Raw genomic sequence first — 25718 nt, 5'->3', positions numbered from 1 at the left:
GGGGGGGGGAAGAGATAACCAATGATGCAGAAAAAAGTATGAGGGAAAATCAATCGATGAAGAACATAGAAAATATAAAATTTTTTTATTTTCCCGACGCGACAAACTGTAGAAGGTCTTTCCGGTTGACGAAGAGATCCTACGCATCTTACGGAATTTCAGTATACAGTAGCTTTGCATTCGTGGAAAGCTTTCATTTCCGTAGAATAGAACGCCAGGGACTGTAATTGATACCATCCCTAACAAACAACGGAAACATTCAATTTGAGTGTAATAATAATAATAATAATTTCCTTTAAGTTTTATGCGTTGTAGCCCTTCGCAAAATGTACTTACCGCGTGGTTAATAATTTTGTGTAGTAGTTTTTGCTGGATAAGTTGTACTTTACCGATCCAAGTTTTCAGCGCGTATGAATTCATCAAATTCTAAAAATTTATATTATTTATTAAGTACAATAAATTACAAAAAATATCTACAGGTAAAAAATAAGTTAGAAGAGATCGTAGCTGTCTGTCACAATGACTCCTTTTTAAATGCGTTAACTATCAATCGTATACTTTCGTATGAGCCCGTAACACACCCTAAGAGTCCCACAATCACAATGAACAAGTCTTTTATCAAAATCCACGGTGTCATTTTCTGCGTGACCATTTCCAAAATTGGCGGAATAATCAGCGCTATGGTGGTACTGCTGAAGGCGCCGACCAGTGTGATAAACAGGTCCAGAAATGGGACTATCTCTGCCAAGGCAACTAGAAAGTGATGCGGTTTACATGGTGTGCGAGACGCTTTTTTACTTACATGTAATCAAAACGAACACAGTCCTGAAGACCAATTCGACAAGCACAGGTCGTTTTAGCGAACTGAAGTGTTCGCGAACAGATGGAAACATGAGGTCGATGGGAATGTAAAACTGTAAAGCGAACGTGAACAGGATTCCCACCGAAATGATCAGCTTGACGCATTGGGCCAATCTAAAAGTCGCTTGGTTAGATAATGGAGTGCTCACGTAAGTGCTTACATTTCATCTTTGGGCAGGTCAAGGGTAACACTTCCATGGATGGCATCCCCATACTTGAGGTACGACACTAACCCTACTGTGAGATACAAGATTGTTACAATCACCATCCCAACATTCAGCACACCAAAAGTGCTGTTGAACTTCTTCGGCTTCTTCATTTCATTCTGTAAGGGTAGCACCAAACCAATTCCTTCAAAGGCGAAGACGGCGGTACCAAAAGCGAGCGGCAACTGGCCAATGCTCGCGAAATTCTCCACCCTCGACGCGCCTGGTGGCTGGGCCGCGTAGTACAAGGTGATGATAATTCCGGCGAGCATTAGAATATTGGCCAACATCGACAAGGGGACCAAGAATTTCAAATTGCGGACCAAGCAACTCAGGTATACGGGAATTAGCACCACCGCCATGTGCAAATGAATATCGTACTCGTACCCGTAGTAGTCCAAAATCTGAAAGATGGGTTAGTGGAGGGTTAACGAAGCGCGAGGAAGTTCACCTGCTTAACGTTGGTCGAAATGAACACAAAGTAGACGCAGCAAAATCCAAACTGCGTCAAGCACAGGAATAGATTAACCAATCGTCGAGAGAGTGTTGAGTACTTCTGCAGGCCGGAAGGTCCGGTGGCGAAACACAGCTCGACGGTCGTCGCGAAACCGGGATTCTTTGTCAAACTCAGCTTCTCTTGCAGATGCAGTGAGGCGTTCAGCTGAACAAAAATGTGCTAGAATCACCCGGTTGAGTTCGCTGGCTACTCACCAGAAGGTGCTGGCTGTGCACGCATATCAGGCCTAAAATCGGCACGAGCACGCTGCCCAGGACCGCGCCCGAATTCTTAAAAGCGTCGCCCATCGCAAAAATTCCCGAGCCAACATTACCCTTAAACAGATGCATGAGAGTCTCTGAAAAACTTTAAAACGTTCATCAATCAGCGCCAGTGCGAATCGCAGCTTACTTTGTCGGATGCTTGACGTCCCCGCCGTGTCCGTCGCAGTCATTCTTGAGAATTTGCGCAATCCTGTCGCCGTCCTGCAACACTATGGGATCTTTAGATTGAAAACGGAGACTTTGCGCGTCATCGTGTCTGTAAATTTGTGATTCAATGAGCGTTTCTGTTTAATGAAGAATGGATTCTGAGAGGCGCTGCAAGAGAATTTTGAAATTTAGGCAATTTCAAAATCAGTAACAGCCCAATTCTCGGGTACTCTACCTGTTGTCGTTCACTGCGATTGTGTACACCTGACCAGAGTTTGCGTTTTCCGCCCTGTTGTCTTGAGATCCCATTCTGTAACAAGAAAATGAGTTTTTAATTTTCGGGGATAACGCTTTTTGGGAACACGTGCTCACTAACGTTCGAATGTACCATACACCCACCTTGAGATTCATGAAGGTAATGTAGGTAGTACCATAAATTACGATAATTAAAAAAAACAAGGAAAGTCGCTTTAATTTATTGCATTTTTTTATCGCGGCCAGGTATACGAACTGCGCGACTTACGTTAACCGTTGTTAAATCTTAAAATAAATTAATTACATCATTTTTCTGAATTGATACTTGTTTCCCTTCGAGAACTGAGTGACTTTCCGAGTTTTGAATTCGGCGATATCTTTAATTTTTCAATTTGTGTTCATATTCCCGCTCTTGTGCGCCACTCTGGCGCTGTTATATTTGCAATATCTTAATATACCAGTTCACTTTTGTTCAAAATTGCGTACCGCCGCTGCATACGTTTGGTGTATACATGACCGTAGTGGCAGACAGTTTTAAGGAATTTTTTTAATGTGCACTTTGAAAAGAACCATGTCAATGTACTATAGGCAACTAACATTACAGATGACAAACAAGAGTCCAAATTTCTGTCTCCTTTCGAAGAAATCGACTACACCAAAATTTCTCGGGAAAACACTTTTTCTTATTAATTTTGGTGCGTAGAATCCAAAACAATTCGTACTTTTTCGATCAGACTTCTCAATCAAAAGTTATAGACTAGAAACCAATTTCGAAAGAAAATTCAAAGGGCTGTAACTTTTGAACTAGTAGCCCAATCTTGGAACTGTTTGAAATTATGGATTCTACAGGCCACATTCTATAAGAAAAATTTTTTCCCGGGTCGATCTGAGACAATTTTTTTCGGGGCTCAAAAAAAGGCAGTGTATAACCTTCCTTTTTTACCAAAAATCGACTGCACCAAAATTTCTCGGGAAAACACTTTTTCTTATTAATTTTGGTGCGTAGAATCCAAAACAATTCGTACTTTTTCGATCAGACTTCTCAATCAAAAGTTATAGACTAGAAACCAATTTCGAAAGAAAATTCAAAGGGCTGTAACTTTTGAACTAGTAGCCCAATCTTGGAACTGTTTGAAATTATGGATTCTACAGGCCACATTCTATAAGAAAATTTTTTTTTCCGGGTCGATCTGAGACAATTTTTTTTTCGGGGCTCAAAAAAAGGCAGTGTATAACCTTCCTTTTTTACCAAAAATCGACTGCACCAAAAATTCTCGGGAAAACACTTTTTCTTATTAATTTTGGTGCGTAGAATCCAAAACAATTCGTACTTTTTCGATCAGACTTCTCAATCACAAGTTATAGACTAGAAAACCAATTTCGAAAGAAAATTAAAAGGGCTGTAACTTTTAAACTAGTAGCCCAATCTTGGAACTGTTTGAAATTATGGATTCTACAGGCCACATTCTATAAGAAAATTTTTTTTCCGGGTCGATCTGAGACAATTTTTTTTTGGGGCTCAAAAAAAGGCAGTGTATAACCTTCCTTTTTTACCAAAAATCGACTACACCAAAATTTCTCGGGAAAACACTTTTCTTATTAATTTTGGTGCGTAGAATCCAAAACAATTCGTACTTTTTCGATTAGACTTCTCAATCAAAAGTTATAGACTAGAAACCAATTTCGAAAGAAAATTCAAAGGGCTGTACTTTTGAACTAGTAGCCCAATCTTGGAACTGTTTGAAATTATGGATTCTACAGGCCACATTCTATAAGAAAAGTTTTTTTCCGGATCGATCCCAGAAATTTTTTTTTTCGAGGCTCAAAAAAGGCAGTGTAATACCTTCCTTTTTTACCAAAAATCGACTACACCAAAATTTCTCGGGAAAACACTTTTTCTTATTAATTTGGGTGCGTAGAATCCAAACCAATTCGTACTTTTTCGATCAGACTTCTCAATCAAAAGTTATAGACTAGAAACCAATTTCGAAAGAAAATTCAAAGGGCTGTAACTTTTGAACTTGTAGCCCAATCTTGGAACTGTTTGAAATTATGGATTCTACAGGCCACATTCTATAAGAAAATTTTTTTTCCGGGTCGATCTGAGACAATTTTTTTTTTCGGGCTCAAAAAAAGGCAGTGTATAACCTTCCTTTTTTACCAAAAATCGACTGCACCAAAATTTCTCGGGAAAACACTTTTTTTTATTAATTTTGGTGCGTAGAATCCAAAACAATTCGTACTTTTTCGATCAGACTTCTCAATCAAAAGTTATAGACTAGAAACCAATTTCGAAAGAAAATTCAAAGGCCTGTAACTTTTGAACTAGTAGCCCAATCTTGGAACTGTTTGAAATTATGGATTCTACAGGCCACATTCTATAAGAAAAATTTTTTTCCGGGGCGATCTAAGACAATTTTTTTTTCGGGGCTCAAAAAAAAGCAGTGTATAACCTTCCTTTTTTACCAAAAATCGACTACACCAAAATTTCTCGGGAAAACACTTTTTCTTATTAATTTGGGTGCGTAGAATCCAAATCAATTCGTACTTTTTCGATCAGACTTCTCAATCAAAAGTTATAGACTAGAAACCAATTTCGAAAAAAAATTCAAAGGGCTGTAACTTTTGAACTAGTAGCCCAATCTTGGAACTGTTTGAAATTATGGATTCTACAGGCCACATTCTATAAGAAAATTTTTTTTCCGGAGTCGATCTGAGACAATTTTTTTTTCGGGGCTCAAAAAAAGGCAGTGTATAACCTTCCTTTTTTACCAAAAATCGACTACACCAAAATTTCTCGGGAAAACACTTTTTCTTATTAATTTTGGTGCGTAGAATCCAAATCAATTCGTACTTTTTAGATCAGACTTCTCAATCAAAAGTTATAAAATTAAATCCCAATATTCCCGAAACCAAATTTCTTTTGCGAATTTTTGAGACCCCTCTCTCGGCGCTCTCCGTATTTAAATAAGCGGAAAATCAATTAAACTCGTTCGGAAAAGTTCATGGTGATTAGAAAAGATTTTCTGTGGCTACGAATATGTGTACCAAATTCGGTTCCAATCGGTTCAACCGTTTAGCCGGACAGACAGTCCGATCGACATCATCGAGATTTTGTTCTATTCGGATTCCTGGTGCTGCAAAACGTGTATTTCCGTCAAAAAGTGCATTTATGATGTCTTGTGTATTTTGTTTTTATGAACTTGTTTAATTGCATTTGATTTCATTATCTGATTTTTATCATACAATTTGTGATGTTTTATTTATGTGTATTTTCTCTTGCATTTTATTGCTGTAGGTGATTTGTTTCATGTATTTGTGTGGCCTATGCCAGGGTTTTTGTCCCGTGGAAGGTTTCCCTGGCATGGTCTTGTTGTGTGTTTGAGACCCCTCTCTCGGCGCCCTCCGTATTAAAATAAGCGGAAAATCAATGAAATTCGTTCGGAAAAGTTCGTGGTGATTAGAAAAGGTTTGCTGTGGCTACGAATATGTGTACCAAATTTGGTTCCAATCGGATTTGATGTTTAGCCAGACAGACAGACCGATCGACATCATTGAGATTTTGTTCTATTCGGATTCCTGGTACTGCAAAACGTGTATTTCGTTTTTTTTACCCCAATGCAATATGTACCTCCCTTACACACGTGCGGGTGAAAAAACATTTCGAATCCCTCACGTGATTATTACGTGTAAATTTGGTTGCCTATAGCCGTCTAGCAAAAATTCCTTGTATATAGGTACTAGATTAATATAAAAGTGGAACTCAAAAAAAGGCTGAAACATAGACTTGAGAACGGAGAACATCAGTAACAGATCATGAATATGGACACAGACAACGTGAAACGGGGATTGAAATCAAAGATGGAAACATAAACATGGATGGAGACCGAAACCAGTAACGGAGACAGGGGATGCGACGAGGACCCAGATAAAGATCTGAAACGGACGCAGGAGACCATGCACGGAGAGAATATCTAATGCAGAAGTGGAGAACGGAAACAATGACTAGAGATGGCAATAACAGAGAACCGAGACGAACGCGGGAAACGAAAAACAAGAATGAAGATGAAGAAGAAGCAGACCGCAAGCTTAAATGAGCAAATTCTGTGTGGACATAGACCGAAACCCTCGACTTGAGTCGGAGGTTGAAATTGTAACGGGAGCCGGTTAATGGATTTTATTTTATTCGGGGTTTTGTTAAGTTTTTTTTTTGATGCGTGTGAAAGCATGAGACGCCAGGAAGTCGTGGAACGTGAAAGGGATTTTGTTTTTTTTGCAGGCGAGGCTGGCACGTTGTGTAATATTTGCTGATTCAACGGGAGTAAATTTATAGATTCCACGGGTTCTGATCAGGCGGAGAAATTAGTTTTGTTTGGTGGAAAAGGTTCGAGTCCCGGGATGCGGGTGACTCAAAAAAGGAAACTAGTGGGAATTTCGGAGAGAACCGGCAGGCAATTCAGATTGAGCTGCGAGAGCATTCGCGTCGAACCACGAGTGTACTAGAATTGAAACATGAAACAAATCGCATTGAGAGCCGTCAGGTCGTTAGCATTCATCGCAAGCAGGATTTATTTTGTATTATTCAAATTCGCGTCGATCCACCAGTGCAGTAAAATGAACCACTTTGAGTTTTTATATATTGGTGTGGTAACCGTCATTACCGAGGGCGTGTATTACTTGTGAAAAAGGTTGCGTGCACTTTCGGCAGCGAAGGTAAGCACAATTGCAAACAAAAGGTTCCTGGCGACTTTCGTTTACAAGGAACAATTTATCACTTAAAAACTATTACGGAAAATACGAACAATAGTGGAAGTTTTTGGACCACAAAACTTAAAACTGCGTGACCTTAAAATAAAGTTAAATTTACAAGAGGAGAGATTGGCCAGTACGAACAACGACTAAATTTAAACGAGCCCATGAGATACACCTTGTCGTGGTGGTGGGGATCAGTAGTCACTATTTTTAATGGCGAAGCTAAGTACCTATCCTATGCTTCATCGCGATCGCTCATTAAACGTGATATAGGGAACTACATCGGCATAAGTGCCGCAAATCACGCGTGCGGTAACTCCTGAGACGGCATTGGACAATTTCTCGATTCCAGGCTGTTCTGCATTGTGATAATCTTAAGAGGATCTGTCCGGCACTTCGAATTTCAAGTGGAGAGTTTCGACAAATCGAATTCGGAGTACCTACTCAGGGAGGTGGGGGACCTAGAGGCACCTCTGTCACATTGAAGTGTCGGATTCTGAGGGGTTGCGCAATTGCTTGATGTAATTACGTGGTTTTGTTCAACCAGCGCGTGAAAGCCGAGTCGCTACATACGTGTTAGTTGCTGATGGCAACACTGACGTTCACCGTCAGATCAGGTAATTTGTTGAGTGTTCGTATTTGAACTTCTAATCAAAGCAGCCATTCATTTTATGAGACGTTGGCTCTTGTATTGAACGTCATTTTCAACCATCGAACACTGACGAAAACCTATTGTGTTCACCTGATAATATTACGGTTTTGCCCCAAAGAAGAAGGGATAAACGAATTTAGTTAAAAAAAATCTGCAACAAGACATAGAACGTCCGTGCTTTGGTTTTGCTAGTTCTTTTTCAAAAAGTGTCGTATGCAAGTAGGATCACTAACAAAAAAATACATTTTTTAGATATTTTAGTCGAAGTCAGTTGGTCTAATCACGTACCAGGCTAGTCAAATTTAATTAATTAATTAGTTGGTTTTAGACGTTTGAGCGTAACGCAACATTTTAAATCAAAGTGTGGACTAGTGTGCGTTTTCTGGCCATGACGAACATAGTTTAATATTATTATCTGCCCGAATTAAACTAAATTTAGTCTAGAAAGTGATCTTTTGACCGGGACAACCACCTTGTGAAAATTATCCCTTCAAATGGTTATGTGTGGTATCGAATACGCATCTCTTAAATGAAAATCATAAAATTACTCAAAAATGAGAGATAAAAACCAAAGTACAGTCACACTATGGCCTACCGCAAGTAAGCTTTGTGAATTCTTAGTTCTGATAAAATGTGACTAATGCAGTACAGGTTGGACCAGGTGCACTGACTAACTCAAACTGCTTGGATTACCATAGCGGATGTGATTAATTTTGTTAATTGTAAAATATCAACACGGAATTTGGACTAACTTAACGTTAGTCTATTCTCGTTTGAAGAAAAAATGTGAATTCTTTCAGTTCTTCTAATTCTTCGGATTATTTAAATTCTTTGAACCTCAGAGTCTCAAGGAGTTCTAAAAACCCTTGATGGAGGAATGATAAAGGCTTAACTGCTACACTACTACAAATACCATAAAGTGATAAATATTGACGAAAGGATTAAGTAGGTAATGGCGCGTTAACAAATATTTTGGTATGGAAAGATTATGGTTACAAACCATGAAACTGAAAATCCTTGTTCAGGATTTACGTATTATTAAACCCGAAATAGTTTTATTTATTCACGAATTAAGAAATTTTGCAATTATTGGCACATTAGCATAAATCGCGCAATTAAAGACGTTTTACGTTTCAAAGTCATGGCCATTTCATGTTTTAAACGTCCTTCGCTCGATCAATGGGTTTTTTACGTCTCAAAGGGATCTCTGATAACAAATTGTTAGGTTACCCATTAACTAACCAGCTCTATAGCTTTTCCAACGATTAAAACATTAAAGGAAGCTGTACGAGATACCAAAAGAGCCTTCTGAGCTCGATCAGCTTCTAAGCTGATTTTCGGGGATTTGAAGGATCCAGACCTTTGTAGAGCTCTGGAGTCTTTTTGAAGCTTTATACATCTTTAATAGTTTTCTGAACTCCATGGAAGGAACCTATAAACCTTTTAGAAAAAGTATACAAGACGCGACTAAATACTAAACTAAACACACTAGTGTCCCATATGCCCTTTTAACATTCCAAATAGTTTCTAGAGCATTTTAAGCTTCTCCCAAAATGTTCTAGGGCCTACGCCACGTGACTACCACATGTTGTTGGAGTTTTATCCCTTGTTGGGAGAAAGTCGTGGGGCAATGCGCGTTAAGTCACGATAGCATTCTCGTCGAGCGGTTAAAAAAGTTGTCGATCGGCTGTAAGTGGATTTGAGTTGGTGTAAATTCGCGTCAAGTAAAGCCGAGCGCTATCAGAGCCTTAGTAATATTCAATCCAAGTGTAAATTTGCATGTGACTACGAAAAACCCGAACCGGGCGCATAAAATAAGAGCGTCAAAGTTTGGTGAACGTCAAGTTCATAAGGTATTTAGCGAAGGAATAATTACGATAAAGACGAACAATAGCGTACTTTTAAAGATCTTTTGTTGAATTTACAAATTTTCTGGTATAGAAAATTTTATACGTGTGCCACTTCACAATGAAAGCGAACAGAACTAATATTCGAGAAAGAAGATAAGAAACAAGTCGAAGCGTCACAGTGTTGCCACGATCTCACGGACCTCAAAAGTTTCGTTCCGTTTTACGAAAAGCCGAGCACGAGACGAAAATAGAGGATTGTAGTATTGGTTAAGAGGGCACGCTTTCCAGAAATGTTGCAGTCGTTTCGTATTTGGGCTCCAAGAGAGGTATTTAAGTAAAAATCTGGTGGGAGATCAAAGAGAATCTATGCCAGTCGAGCACTACATTTTTTCGATCGCGTATTGACTTCTTAGCCGAACCTTTGGTACGAAGTTACGAGAACGCGTTAGATTTATATATCGCGTAAAACGAAATTCTTCGCTAAACTGCGGCGAATATTGTCATTTTGAGTACGCCTTTTTTGAGATCGCTGTGTGGGAGAATCGTAGAACTCGCACTAGAAGACGATGTCGCCATTTTTAACGAATTTACCGAACGTTGGTGCTTTCAATTCGCTACGAGTTGCCAGCAGAGATAAAACTATTAATACTTGACTGGTTTATGCAGAAAGAGAACTTCAACATTCAACCGTGAATATTGCTAAGCTAAACATTTTTCGTTTCGGTGGATTAAGCTGCTCGCGTTTAAATAAATTATTACTAGGAAAGCGTTTGGATCTAAGGTGCAAAACATTCCGTTACGCCAGATTTGTATTGGCAAGTCGAAAACTAATTTATTAATCAAAGTTGTGCGTCCAATGTGTTTATATGAAGTGCGAAGAAAATTATAAACAAATCGACTACCGGTAAAAAGGTTAAAGACGATTAATTCAAGCTTCTGTTTGGTGTTAAAAGTTTCTCAAATTATCAGTTGAATTTCTCCAGCAGCAATTTGGAAAATTGGATAGCGGAACGTCTTAGGCAATACGAATGGACCTCTACACCTATTACCATTTGAATTGGGTTGCTTGCTGAAAATTAATTTCGAAAGATGGCTGACGTAATTTGATTCAGAGATAAATCGTGCTTCAAACTTACTTTGATTTAATTGGTTGAACTTTGAGTTAAAGTGCGTTTCTCCGAACAATCGTTTATATCGTTTGCACGTAACTTTGAGGTCTACTATAGTTGCATTTTTCATTAGAATATTCATTTAAATTGTGTATTAATTTAAGATAAATTTTTTAGTTAGGAAAATTGTATGAAATTGTTTATTTTGTTGAATTGTAACCTATAACGTTTGCATCATAAATAAATCAAACAATGTATTGCCGGCGTTTGACAGTATTTACTGATTTAAAGGTATAATTTAGGTAACGTATCGATTTTTATCTTGTTTATTTTACAGTGTATAAATTTGTGCGGGTAAACCGTTGAAAAAAAAAATTCGTGCAGTTATGTGCAGTGACCTTTCAATACAACAAGAGATAATTGTACGACGGCGTGTCACGAAGTCGCTCTGAGAGCGATCCAGTTTTCACATTTTCTTAGAGAACGTTTTCAGCGGAGAACTGCTTTTTTTGTGATTACCGTGCTTAACTAAAGGTGAATTTGCACGTGTGCTTAAAGTGCACGTAATAAGAGTTTCCAAGGTAGCACAAAATTTGCCAGGAAGCCTTTCCAGAGTGCGAGACGTTCCAAGGTGTTAGAAAACCCAGTTCGAAAACGGAACTAAGGACCTTCGATAACACCTTTAAAAGCGATAGAAACCGCCCAAAATCTTACTCCGGCATTAACCAAATAACGCAGGGTTAAAAATAAAAATCCCTTCCCCTTATTTTGCATTTCTGCACCTTCTCTGATATTGGCTCTGTTTTCCGCATACAAAAAAACCGACACCCCACCTTTTTGGGTTAGGAGTAGCTAGCAAGGTAATTATTCAAATTAGGTAATTTGCATATGAAAATGTTAAAAATAAACCACCACAAAACAACCATCACGTGTTTCGAGAAGTAGGTACTGCACGTGAACGTTTTTTTTCCATTGGCAAACTCAAAACTTCGTTATGTTTCGGGATCCATGTACCCATCCCCTATGAGCGTGATCACTGACACAAAAATCGACGACAGACAGACAGATCGAAAATCAGGTCAGGAACAGACGTATCTTAGACAAATGTTATTGGATCGATTTCCTCAAGCATGCATTCATTTATACCTGCGTTCATCCTTGGAACTAATTATCGTTGCATAACAGTTGCATGTCCAATGAATAGAAATTGTAGTAAAAAACGTTGAAATGTGAATCACTGGAAAGACCTACATTGAAGCATCGAATAAAATACCTAGGTATCTAATAATAAATATTGTTTTATTCCATGATTGAAGGTCATCTGCCGGTAGAATGTCTTTGCTTACAATGCACACCAAACATGTTCTGGGTCATTGCCGTAACAAATGCAATAATTGGCTAATGTGTGCCCCAAAAGCGTCGCACTGGTTTTTCATAATAGACACAAACTACGTTGTGCTCGATGGTTAATTTTGCCAAAACGTTCCACGTGTAGTTGGTAGCTTTTCCTATTTTACCCATTGACATACTTAGATCATTTGTAAACCTTATTAAATACTGCGAGCGTTCATGACAGACAGTCTTGAATTCTTCAACGCGAAATAGATTGTTGGTGAGAGCAATATGATGTGATGATGGACATTACAACAGGAATAACTGACTCTGCAAAAATAGAAGAAACAGCAACAGGATTTCTACGTGTAAAAAAGATTAACAAACCCAAAAAAGAAACAGGAACATAGACAGGAACAACAACAAATACAAATATAACAAGATAGAATAAAACATGGGCAACAAGCACATTAAAAACAACTAGAGCAGAAGGGAAGAAAAAGAATCTTTTGAATTTAAAATTGAAAATTCGGAAGGGTTCAGAATACTGCAAAATTTAAAGAATCTAAGGTTACTGAATCTAAAGAATTGACGGTTTTGTAGAATTAAAAAAAATTGTGAATTTGAAGACCGTAAAGAAACCGATGGGAATCTGAGAACCCCAAAGAATTCGAAAAAATAAAAGAATTTGAAGTCGGAAAAATTATAAGTGATCAATTCATCTGAAGATTCCTATTGGTTTCAAGAAAACGCAAGAATCTAAAAGGTTTGATGGATCTCTTAAATGTGCAGATGCGAAAAATCCGAAGAAACAGAACTCCAAAAAAATTGAAGACTCAGACGGATCTTCAAGTAAGTAAAAACAACTAAATAATCCAACGAATGCGAATGTCCAAAGGCGTAGAAGAATCTAGAAAAGCTAAAGATTCAAAAAATAAATTAATCAATTTGAAGGATGTCAAGATTTCAATTCCAAAAAAACCGCCTTTGAAGAAACAGAAGAATCCTAAGAATTTGGAGAAGAATATGATAATTTGGAAGAAACTGAAGAACTTGAATAAAGAAATGAAATAATCCATAACCAAAGAAAAAGAATTGACAAAATGCTAAGAAAGGGAAGTATACGAAAAAGCTGAAGAATTTGGAGACTCTTGAGGATTTGAAGAATCTGGTAAATCGATAAAAATTGAAGAAATTGAAGAACAGAAGGATGTGCAAGGGTGTAAAATTCAAAGAATTCGATACTTAGCAATTCGGAGAATTCTAAAGATCTATTGGATGAATTTAGGCAATTCGAAGAATTCGTATAAATGGAAGAATCTGAAAAATCGGAAAGAAGAATTTGAAGAATCTTCCAAGTCTAAATCTAATTCCTTTAGCGCGTGAAGATCTCTTCACTATAACAAAGCACACTCGAGCGTCAACCAAAATTTCAGGAATCGAAATAACCTAAAAATTTTGAAAATCCGAAGAATATTAACAATTGAACGAATCCAAAAAGTTTTAAAAATTGTAAGAACTCGAAGAAACAAAGGAAGAGATCTGCTGGATTTGAAGCATCGAAAGGAAACAGAAATTCAAAGCAATGGAAGAAACTGAAGAAGCATAATATAAAATGCGAACAACTTAAAAGATCAGAGGAATTTTAAGAGACTGAAAAATCTTAAGAACTTGAGAAAATAGGAGCTGAGGATTTTAAAAAGTTCCAAACTTGAAAAATGGGAAAAATAAGTAAAACCCAATGAATTCGACGAATCCGAAAAATTTAATATCCAAGAACGTCAAGCACCCAATAAAAGAAACCTACAGAAAATTGAAGAATTTAAAAAACTTGAATCGTTTGGAGGATATGAAGAATTTCAGGAATTTGAAGAACCAGAAGAAGCGGAAGAATTAAAATAGTTTCAAGAATTTCAAAAAACGGACGAAGAAACTGAAGATTCCAAAAGTCTTAGGAATTGGATTTAAATAACTTGAAAATCTAAAAATTTGAAGATATGGAAGAATCCGAATTTGAGGAATCTCATGAGAATTTGAAAACTTGAATATTCATTCGAAAGATTTGATGAAAAATCTAAAGAAACACAAAAGTAAAAAAAAAATTAATCATCGGAGGAATCTGAAACATCCAAAATGCTCGAGCAGTCCGAAAAATCTGAAGAATCCAAAAATTTTACCACTCCTTTTCAAATCTAAAGAATGGCAAGAAAACTGAAAAATGCTTTCATGAACCTGAAGAATTTGAAAAATATAATCAAGTGGAAAAATTCGAGGAAACTAAAGAGTTGAAGTAGCTCGTGTTCGAAGGGTTCGAAGAAGAGAATTAGAAGAATAAAAAAATTGAAAGGATCAAAAATACTGAGCAAGTTGAAGAACCCCGAATCTGAAGAACTTGAACAAACTAAAATATTGAATCAAAAGAACCTGGAGCATGCAAAAAGCAACCCCGGGAATTTGAAGAATTCGTTTATAAATACAGTGAGAATACGAAACGTAAAAGAATCTAACGAAGAATTCAAAGAAAAGGAAAAATGCAAACATTTAAAGAATTCGAAAAAATTCGAAAAAACTGAAAAGAATTTTCAGAATCTGGTCGCGGGGTTAAAAAGGCAAATCATGGAAGAAATAAAAAACGGGGAAATTCGAGAATTTGAAGAATCCAATGAAGAAATTCGAGGAAACGAAAGAATTTCAGCTTTTTAAGAACGTGACGGATTTACAGAATCAAAAACTATCATCTGGATCTTATGATATCTTAGGTATTTCGTTTCTGATGTACAGGGTGTCCCATTTTCGACACTTTCGTAGAGTATCTCCGTAATTTTTAGTGCTTTCGATAAAGTAATATGGGCGTTGTGCTCTCTTTAAGTCAAACTTAAAATGGCAAAATCAAAATTTGAAAATATTCGCTCGCCTAAAACATACGGGGGAAAATCGAAAAATCTTCTTAGCAAATTTATTACAAAATTTTGTTTATAATTGTTGAATAATCTGATCTTTAAAATAGGTTTACGGGGTCTGGCAAAAAAGTTATCAGACCTAACTTATCTTATGAAACACCCTGTACATTTTAATCTAAGAATATAGAATATTAGAGTCACTAACAAAATTTAATATTGATTCAATAATCCTTAAAATATGTTATAAACAATTCAACATTTTTTTGAAATTTTTCTGAATTCTTTTAAATTATTTGGCCGTTTTTTAATTTTTTTAATCTTTTTTGAATTTTTTTTAATCACTTGAATCTTTCTGAATTTCTTTTCTGGCGTGTTATATTTTCGAAAAGGAAACTTAATATGGATTTTTTCAGATTAAAATATTCAGTGTTCCATTAAAAAAAAATTAAGTTAGGTCCAATAACTTTTTACCGGACTCCGTATACTTATTGTATTGACACAATTATTATTAAACAATCGTTATATAAACAAATTCTGAAATAAATATTTCATCTCTTGCAACTGAAAAACAGTTCGACGAAATTTATTTATTACAGTTAATTATTGTTTTCTTTGTTACACAATTTTAAATATTTCGTTTAAATAAAGTTTTTTATTATAAAAAAAAAAGAAAAAATACTTTGGCAATACTTGACAATTTTTTTATTTTCCCCCGTATCCTTTAAGCGAGCGAATATTTTCAAATAATTATTTTACCATTTTATGTTTGATCTAAAAAGAGCATATTACTTTTGATAGCACTAACAATTACGGAGATGCCCTAGAAAAGTGTCCAAATTGGGAGACGCTGAAGTCCCTAGTTAAATTGTTCTTATTTCTTGATTTCAAAAATTTGAAGAATCTAAAAATTTTGCAGAATCCGAAGCATATTTTTATATGCTTCTTAAGAATTCGAGCAATGTTCTCGTTTTTGAGGAAGAACGTAGGAAATACCGGGAGGTCTGGTGGTATGGAATACCCCCCTCCACTCCCAGTATACGAAGATTCAATTACCTTTTCCAAAAAACTATTACCAGAGTGCTAGAGTAATAAAAAAGAATTAACGAGTGCTCCTTCTCCGAGGGTACTGCTGGGGGGTATGGCCCCAGACCCCCCGGTACTACGTTTTTCTCCAAAAACGTTTCATGATAATTTTTGAAAGAAGACCGCGGAACTTAGAACCAAGATGCGACTGTCCTTTCCCAAAAACAATCATAATAACTTTGAAGGCTAAACTTAAAAGAAGAATGTAGTACCGAGGGGGTTATTACTACTACCCCCCCAGTACACGAAGATTCAATTACAATTTCCAAAAGACTATTACCAGAGTGCTAGAGTAATAAAAAGGAATTAACGAGTCCTCCTTTACCGAGGGTACTGCTGGGGGGTATGGCCCCAGACTCCCCGGTACTAAGTTTTTCCCAAAAACGTTTCGTGGTAATTTTTGAAAAAAGACCACGAAACTTAGAACCAAGATGCGACTGTCCTTTCCCAAAAACAATCATAATAATTTTGAAGGCTAAACTTAGAGGAAGCATGTAGTACCGGGGGGTCTGCGGGGTTTGGAATACCCCCCACTATACGAAGATTCAATTACCTTTTCCAAAAAAACTATCACCAGAGTGCTAGAGTAATAAAAAGGAATTAACGAGCCCTCCTTCTCCGAGGGTACTGTTGGGGGGTATGGCCCCAGACTCCCCGGTACTACGTTTTTTCCCAAAAACGTTTCTTGATAATTTTTGAAAAAAAGGCCACAGAGCTTAGAACTAAGATACGATTATAATATCAAGTTAAGCCTTCAAAATACTCATGATTGTTTTTGGAAAAGGGCAGTCGTATCTTGGTTCTAAGTTCTGTGAATTTTTTCTCGAAAATTATCATGAAACGTTATATTCCATGCCCCCCACACCCCTCGGTACTACGTTCGTCCTTCAAGTTAAGCCTCTAAAATTTTCGTGATTGTTTTTGAAAAAGGAAAGTCGTATATTGGTTGGGGGGTACTGAATACGAAGATTCAATTACGTTTTCCCACAGACTACTACCAGAGTGTTAGGGTAATAGAAAAGAATTATCGAGTCCTCCTTTGCCGGGGGTACTGTTGGGGGGTACTGTGTACGTTCTTCTTTCAAGTTAAACCGAGGGTTAAAAACTCGCATGTTGGTCTTTGGAAAATTCCAGTTGAATATAAACGTTTTTTGGACAAGAACGTAGTACGGTCAAAAAGGTAATGGAATATTCGCGTACTGGAGGTACTTCCCAGGCCCCTCAGTTCGAAATAATTTCAAGATTCGTACAATCTGAATAACCCGGCGGAGTTTGAGAATCTGAAGGATCTGAGAGATCAGATGATCCTAATGGATTTGAAGGAACTGGAAAACAAAAAAATGGAAGAATTATATTCATTAGAATATTCATTTAAATTGTATATTAATTTAAGATAAATTTTTTAGTTACGAAAATTGCATGAAATTGCTTATTTTGTTGAATTGTAACCTGCATCATAAATAAGTCAAACAATGTATTACAGGCGTTTGACAGTATTTATTGATTTAAAGGTATAATTTAGGTAACGTATCGATTTTGATGTTTATTTTATACAGTGTATAAATTTGTTCGGGTAAACCGTTGAAAAAACAAAGTCGTGCAGTTATGTTCAGTGACCTTTCAATACAACAATAGATAATTGTACGAGGGCGTGTCACGAAGTCGCTCTGAGAGCGATCCAATTTTCACATTTTCTTGGAGAACCTTTTCAGCGGAGAACTGCTTTTTTGTGATTAATAGAAAAAGAATTATCGAATCCTCCTTTGCCGGGGGTACTGTTGGGGGGTAATAATTTGAAAGTGGGGGTAGCTGAGGGTGCGGGAGTAAATGCCAATAAACCTTCCGTTAAACTTCACCTAACTAAATAGACGTGTTTTTGCAATTTTTGATTAGTAATTTGAAATTTGTAATTAATTTACAATCGATTGTGGTATGGTTTTGAAATGAGATTTAAAAAAAATCCTTATTTTATTTATAATTGGTGGGAATTTCGAGCTATTGTAATGTTTCATATTCAAAGAAGGAGGGCCTTTCCAACGATAATTTAAAATTCTGCAGGTTGTGGCTAGCGCGATAACATCAGTAAAGAAATTGTCGGGGAATTTTACCGCAAAAGATGCCCTCTAAAAACTCCGCTTTAACCATCCACCTCTCTATTGTGTATAAAAATTAAACCACCCCTACCAAAGGAACCATTATAATGAACTAATTAGTAACTAAAAGTTGCATTTCTTTATTTGAGGAAAATGGTACTGCAACATTTTCAAAGAAAGCCTTCAAGTCGTATAATCCAATAAAACTGAGTTTAATCGCAATCGATGGACATTGCACGTGCAAATTATATTCCTAATTCGCCTTTAATGGGTTTACTATGAGTTATCGAATTATCCTATGGCCGTGGACCGCAAATGTGAAAGTGACTAACAATCCTTGAATGGATAAACATTTCCATAATGAAGGTGTTAAATTTTACTATTGTAGTTATTACCTTTGAAATAATTGAATGACAAGTAAACGTACCTTGCACGTGCTCTCAAGTGTTTAAACACAAAAACAATAACAACCGTCGTTAATCGACTGAGCAAGATTAGGTATTTGCCATTTACTAAAATAAGAGCCCATTCCCCCTTCCCGACTGCTTCTTCTGACGTAAGTAGCACCTTTACGCACTTTGCAAATTTGAAACTGGTACGTTTCCGCTCTCCCCCACGGACGCCCGCCAAATTCGCAAAATGACAATCTACGCACGCGGGAGAGAACGGCACGTCGATGACGTAGGGGATTTTCTAATTTGGCAATTTCTAACGGGAAAAGAGTTATCTGTTACCAATAAATCTCTGTTTCTGACTTTCCAGCATTGTGCAAAGAGAGCTATCTTCTGCTTCTGAAGAGATTGGCAAAAGGACATCCATAAAACAAACAAATTTATTTATAATTATTCAAACAATAGACAACAAAATACAAAAAATAAACACGTTAATTATTATTGTTGTTAGTGCACTTGTAATCGGCATTTTTATTTATATCGCGCTCCTACCACTGAACTAAAAATATATAATTTCTGTGGCTCCTACTAACTAATGACCTGCATTTCGTAAAGTTTGTGATTTCCGTTTTCTTTAAAACACAAGAAAGAGAGTTTGGGTTATAAGGAAGACCTTGCACAACGCCCCCACAATTTTTTTTCCCATAAGGTTTTCGCTGGAAACTAATAATAAAATTATAATAAAACAATTTGGATGTGGAGGGTGGCTCTCTACCGCGTGCGTCCCCATGTGGCGCATACCTCGTCCGGCTGTCGTGTCTAGAACCTGCTTCAGATCAGATCAGATCAGAAGGTCGTCTGTTGACATGTCTCAAGAACCTGAGGATGTGGACGGTCTTGGCTTAAGTTCCCGTACCAAGAGGAGTCAACCTCAGTAAAAAAAAAACTGAGGTCAAGGTGGAACAGGTTACGCCGACGGGCTGGATGATCGGTAGGTGAAGCGAACTCGAGCCCAAGAGAACTCCAGTTTTAAAAACACTCTTCTTGCCGAATGGAAGAACCTCCAAGCGCACTAACCATGGGACCTGAGGCCATTCGGCCTCACACGAACCCACTTAGTGCTCCGCCAGAGCCCAGAGTCAGAGGTTGCCTCAACCAGTGCGGAGTCACAAAATTCAGATGAGGCTTCAAGTATGCTGGATGAGGACCCTGACAATCTCTCTACAACCTATAAACAGACTATAGAAGGTAAAAAGGTAGGGATACTGTACCTGGAGGTGAACTTCACTACAGAAGAGCTGAAAGCACATTCGGAGAGAAAGAGATTTCATTGCTTCACTCTCATTAATCAAACTGCAAATTCATGAAAAAAAGTATCACTTTCAAAACTAGTTGTACCGGGTGACCCAACAAGACTGTTCCTCAGCCATATCTCGAAAACCGTTCGTCATATGTGTTAGGGGTAAAAAAAATTAGTGGGTAAATCGGTCATGAAGAATCGCTGGAAAATATTTTCAAGTTCTAAAAATGACCAACAGAGGGCGTAACTGCCATCTTAAATTTTAAAATTGCATTTTCTTTAAATTTCGCATAAACTAAAAAACTGTTTTTTCACATTTTTAAAGAAAACCAGTTTATCTATCATTTTCGTAAAAACAAAAACTCAGTTACTTCAAAAACAAAGATGGTGTGGGGCGTTCAATTGTTTTTGCAATAACCTGCTTTAACTTCTTAACCGCTTGACCGATTTTAACAAATTTGGTATGGTTGAAGAGAGCATTCCTTGGGCAATGAGAATCAACCAAAATATAGTAATTTAGTTGAATCCTTCTCCGCCAGGGGGCTCGCTTCGACACTATGACCCGAAATCCTAAAAAAATCAAATGGAATAATATGACCTTTTCTTTATGAAAAAGTAGCCAAATAACATTCAAAGAGGCCAGTGAAAACCGTTTTTCAATATCTCGTTCCTAACCTCAAATATTGGGAAAATGAGATTAATTAAAATGCTTAAATTGTATCTTAAATTTACTTTTTACGTATTTCCGGTATTTGTCGATGGCGCGAAAGAAAAGCACCCAACACTTTTAGGTAGGCCTTCGAAAATTAGACAAATGAAACACGATGCATTGTAAAATAATAACAGCCGTCACGTCACGTGAACGATTTAAAGCGGTTTCGATAAGTAGTATACTTTCGTCCTGTTTACCCGTCCCGAAATGTTGTTTGTCTTAAGTCAAGTGCCGTTTTCCGCCCTCAACTTCCATACCCAAAGTTATGACCACACCGTATATTTATGAAGTCAGTCGACCAGCTTTGTTGAACGCCCGGTATCTAGTTGCGCTACTAAGAAATTGTAGTTTCTGAATACTTATTTGTAATGTTTCCGGAGTTCATCATTTTCAGTTTTTGACAAATTATTCCCAAATTAAATTAGTGTCACTTAATAACCGCCCAATGACACTCCTCCTAATTGAGGAAAGCTACTTTAACTTTTAAATCTGGCAATTTCCAGTTAGGAACCACTTATACCAATCGATCTCAATAAAGCTTGATCTTTGCCATTTCATTCTAATTTAAAATCCCATCCTTTGTATTACATTAATTAATATGTGTCCTGCATATTGCACTATTAATAGAAGATTTATTTAACGGGTAGCGCTTTTATAAATTGCTTTGAAATCTGCTTCGAACCGGTTTTCATGTAGAACACCTTAATGTAAATGTAAATTTATAGTTGGTTGATACGTTTATTTGGTACATCGTCGCTTTTTTTTGGAGATTTAAGCAGATCGAAAGAGTCATATGCCAAGCCATTTCATAAACAATTTCCCGAGCTTAAAATCGAGTGTGCTAAATTCGGAGGTATCCGAAATTCTTAGTGGTGAAATTGTTAATGGCCCTACATAGAGAAATTTGCAGAAGTGCCGATTTATTTTCAGATTTATTGAAGCGCAATGAGCCGAAGCGTGCAAGATCTTCTTATGAGTGCGATTTTCCATCCGTGTCCATACAATGATAATTATAGGTAGCCTTGAATTAGACATGCGTTTGACTGTTTCAGAATAGTGTATTTAAGTTGGTTTTTCCCCAATTAATAAATATGCTAAATACTGTAGGTAATTAACAATTATTTATTACATATATAAAAGAGGATAAAGGGATATTTTAACGATTGAGGAGTCCAAAATAGCAAGCTTAGAATAGAAACAGCATTGCCACATGTTCTGAACGTCATTTAATATCGTGCTTCGCGTCCCATTTGACATAAGAATGACAGATGTCATTAGAATGCACAATTATCACTTTCACTTTATCTACCCTCACGATTAAAGAACGACTTAGCCTACTCATTCAACCCTATTAAAATGTCAATTTAACATATTATGCTATAAAATAAAATAAATATAATAATCTTATACTTACTTTAACAATTTTTTTCTGATTACCCCAATTTATTAGCCGTTAGAACAAAACTTGGTGCAGCGTTGTTTTTAGTTTCTAGTTTCCTTGCTGCGCCGGAGTGGCGAGTAGTCTCTGGAGTTTTTCTTCGACTTGTTGATTGTGTTCCTCGTCTAGGATTTCGGAATCGTCTAGGATAGGGTTTCGGCGAAGAGTTCTGCATTTTGTGTTTTGTCGTAGTGGTAGACTCTCTAGGTCTAGAGGATAAGCCGGAGATTTTCAAAAGGTAGGTGCATGACCGATTTGGTAAACGTTTCCGCATCCGGTCATGGTTTCTTCAACGTACTCGTTCCAGGACCTGTTGTTATAGTTCTGGATGGCGATTTTGAGGGTGGCTTGCTTGGCGTTGACCTTGATGTTCATTTCTCGGGTGAGTTGCCGTCTCCGCTTTACTGGGGGAGCTGACTCGCTTTCTTACCGGGACCTTGTTTGGTTGCCGCGGGTAAGGACCCTTGTAACTGGCCCCTTTCCTCTAGTTCGGTCGGGGTCTGGATACTTCGCTGGAAATGTTATTAGTTTTTTCCAGTTCGTAATCTTCCTGGTACTAGGGGGTATTGTAACGGGCGGATTCGTGTGGAGATCCAATCCTGAACGACGTCGAACTTCCGGAATGGGTGTAGATGAGTGCCCTTTCTTACTGCTCCCTCCTGCAGTCTGACGCTAGGTGGTTAGCACAACGAACGAATCGGGATGCAAAGTCTCAGTTGACGCTAGAGTGGCCGAATCTTTGGCACATGAAACCCTGGGTCACTTATCAAACGTGACTGCAGAGCGCCTATATACGTCTTCCTTTCGCTGTCCTTTCGGTGGTGGCGGTGATGATGGTCGGTAGGTGCTGGGCGTTACGTTGCGCTGAGCGTCCACGCTGGTAGAATTCATCGCTGTGGTGGCGGCGGTAGCGGGTTTGGTGGTGCTTGCCCTTCCTTCGCTCTGAAAAGAGCACGTTTCCGTTACTTCGTGTCTCTTCTGCTCCCAGACTAGTTTAGATACGCAGGTACGGACTACTACCGCCTTCATTGCGGTTTGACTGGGATATCTATTTTTGCCCCATTCTTGCCCATTTCTAAGGCACAGAGGTTTATGGCATAGACCTCTGCTTGAAAGACGGTGACTTCCCTGGCTTGTGCTTTATCGGCATTATGTCCGATGGGGATTCGGCCGCCTTTTTTCTACAATTCTCCTGAAGAACTTCTAGGTGTTGTGATAATCCACCTTAGACCATATAGTACATAGACTGCTAATTGTAACTAAAATATGGTCAAGGACATCGCCTGGGTATGTGAGTTTCAGGGTAAACGAGTCTATCCGAAGTTGTCCGATTAGACACGATTTGAGACTGTCAATAATCTATAAATTAACAAACGTCAATTAATTAATCGTCTAGATATTCCAAAAAAAGCAAACCTATTCTTATTTTTGGACGTATAGAAGATAATCAAGAGTATTTAAAGCTTCCCGTACTACGCGGTTACTATAATAGCTACTCTTTACGTGATGCGAGTGGTGTTTACACAACTTTAGTTTACCCTGAGATTCACATACCCTAAAGTCCCTAGATTGGTAGAGTACCGCAATTGATTTGTCCACTCCTTTGGAGTTAAAATGGCCGCCGATAACATCTGACGGCATCGCGGCATCGTGTTGATATCATAACCACAGATCATAACCTGCTTTCGTTGATATCACTGTTGATATTCATCAATTCGTCATCGTGTTTTCGTGTTTGCCAGAGAGAACGTGTTTCGTGTTATCTTATTTGGTTTAAAAAACTGAAACAATGCCGGGTTGTTGTGTTCCTGGGTGTAACAATCGAAGCGAACGTGGTTACAGGTTATTTAGGTTACCTTGTGTGATAATCTACCCTGGTGGTTAGGCAGCACACATTTACATCCGAAACAAAAATATAATATGCTCTGTATATAACCAACGACCGTTTTGCGCAGATGCCGAATACTAGGGGATTTTGGTAACGAAGCGAGGGGAATGGGAAGAAGATGGCGACGAGGTCGACGGAAGACACACGCTTCCCCGGTTTTTTTTATTATTCTTGATTATTTTTGGTGATGGTGTTTTGAAGCTGTATTTACAGGTAGTAACCATTTTATTCTTTCTTGTACTAGATATTTAATCATTGAATTTCTTGCCACAATGTGATATTTACATTTTGCTGATTTTGCATAAACTACGATATCTGAATCATGGCGTACTCCATGCCTTTGTTTCGTGTACCGTTAGATGAATCATGTTTGTGTAATACTGTACAGATGATTATGCCATTATTTTGTTTAATTAAGTAATTTACTTCTGTTATTCATGAGGAGTTGATTATCGGTGTGATGTTGCTATGTTCGATTGACCCGTAACAATTCCGTGAGGGAAGCACCTAATACAGTTTGATTGTTCGCTGTATCTGTTACTTTCTGTTTCGTGGCTCGCTACAGTTCTTGTGCGTTAGCTATACGAAGGGGGGCTCTTTTATTTGATGTTTCGATGTTTGTGTGTGCGAGTGGGTCATTCTGTCTCCGTGGAGTAGGTACCTAATGCAGTTAGATCTTTCGCTGTATCTGTTGCTTACTCGTCTCGTGCGGATTGTAGTTCTTAACATCTTAGCAATACGAGTGGGGGCCCTCTCATTTACATTTCCTCTATTTAAAATATGTTCTGTTTGAGCGATAATCGATTTTCACATGAATACTTGCTATTTGACCAATGGCATTCTCACATGTACTTTTCGTGTTAAATTAAATTATGTTAACTGAAGGATGGAGTAGAGCTACACCATTTACATATTTCCTATGTACATGCAATTTGTTTATTTGACGAGCTGTGTTATTTCTATTGATCGTACAGGTATTTTGATGTGTTTTTGTACTGAATTGATTTATCATGTTTTCCACTGCATTTATGATGTCACTGCATTTATGATGTCTTGTGTATTTTGTTTTTATGAACTTTTAATTGCATTTGATTTGATTATCTGATTTTTATGATACCATTTGAGATGTTTTATTTATGTGTATTTTCTCTTGCATTTTATTGCTGTAGATTATTTATTTCATGTATTTGTGTGGCCTGTGCCAGGGTTTTAGTCCCGGAGAAGGTTTCCCTGGCATGGTCTTGTGTGTGCGTTAATATATTTATTTGATCTTGTCATTTCTTACGCACAAAAGTTCTGTCTTTTATTTAATTCCCTTCCCGATTATGTCTCACGGCCCAACACATAAAAGAACCGATTACACAACGTAGGAGTCCATTCGTGCCATCCCATATCGAGCCGACTGTCATCCAAATTCAAAAGTGCCGCGAGACTACCATCGTTTTGATTTGAAAGGTAGGTGGCTCTGCTTGTAGTTTTTGCCAGAGTTGCCAACCGTAAGTATAGGGTAAGTCAACGTCTTCCGTGTCGGCTTGATAGACCCCCCTAGGAACATTACACTTGTGATAAGAATGTCCGTAAAGTAGGTATGTACCTACGAGCAATTATTTTATTTCTAAACAGCTACTTTTCTATGTTTCAATACTAAAACCAGTTATTTGTTCCCAAACAAGCTTTATATCCACAAAACTACATACAACAAAGCTTGGTAAAAGCTTTAATTTTTATTTGCAGTTGTCACTTCAGTCCCGGAAGTACGAAAATAAATTTTTGTAGATTTATCTAGATTAAATGTGACGTCTTTTCAAATTTCCCACCAAAGTGTTGGAGTCAAAATGGCGTCAATTGCGGTACTCTACCAATCTAGGGACTTTAACATACCCACGACTACAGTGCCCTCTATCCGTGACCACCCATTTTGTATTGAAAGCATAGGGATAATAGCAGTCCATGTACTATATGGTCTAA

General features: G+C 37.6%; 1 protein-coding gene across 1 annotated transcript; it reads right to left on the bottom strand.

The window, feature by feature from the left end:
* Positions 1 to 336: 336 nt before the first annotated feature.
* Positions 337 to 18586, bottom strand: LOC116180353 (proton-coupled amino acid transporter 4-like). The gene is made up of 9 exons (XM_031500299.1): positions 18448 to 18586; positions 2230 to 2304; positions 1975 to 2103; positions 1779 to 1929; positions 1519 to 1728; positions 1023 to 1471; positions 803 to 975; positions 478 to 753; positions 337 to 426 (listed from the first exon to the last, which is right to left on the bottom strand). Exons 2-8 carry the CDS (start codon positions 2301 to 2303, stop codon positions 515 to 517), a joined length of 1425 nt encoding a protein of 474 aa, XP_031356159.1. The 5' UTR covers position 2304; positions 18448 to 18586; the 3' UTR covers positions 337 to 426; positions 478 to 514.
* Positions 18587 to 25718: the final 7132 nt, after the last annotated feature.

This window comes from Photinus pyralis, unplaced genomic scaffold, assembly GCF_008802855.1.
Source record: "Photinus pyralis isolate 1611_PpyrPB1 unplaced genomic scaffold, Ppyr1.3 Ppyr1.4_LG9, whole genome shotgun sequence".
NCBI lineage: Eukaryota > Metazoa > Arthropoda > Insecta > Coleoptera > Lampyridae > Photinus > Photinus pyralis.
Note: the sequence above shows the minus strand (reverse complement) of the source record. Positions and strands in the feature narration are given on the sequence as shown.

Coding starts and splice junctions, on each gene's coding strand:
- LOC116180353 (XM_031500299.1), bottom strand. CDS start 2,303: ATGGGATCTCAAGACAACAGGGCGGAAAACGCAAACTCTGGTCAGGTG. Junction 1,472..1,518: donor TTTCGACCAACGTTAAGCAG/GTGAACTTCCTC, acceptor CCCATCTTTCAG/ATTTTGGACTACTACGGGTA. Junction 976..1,022: donor GACCTGCCCAAAGATGAAAT/GTAAGCACTTAC, acceptor AGCGACTTTTAG/ATTGGCCCAATGCGTCAAGC.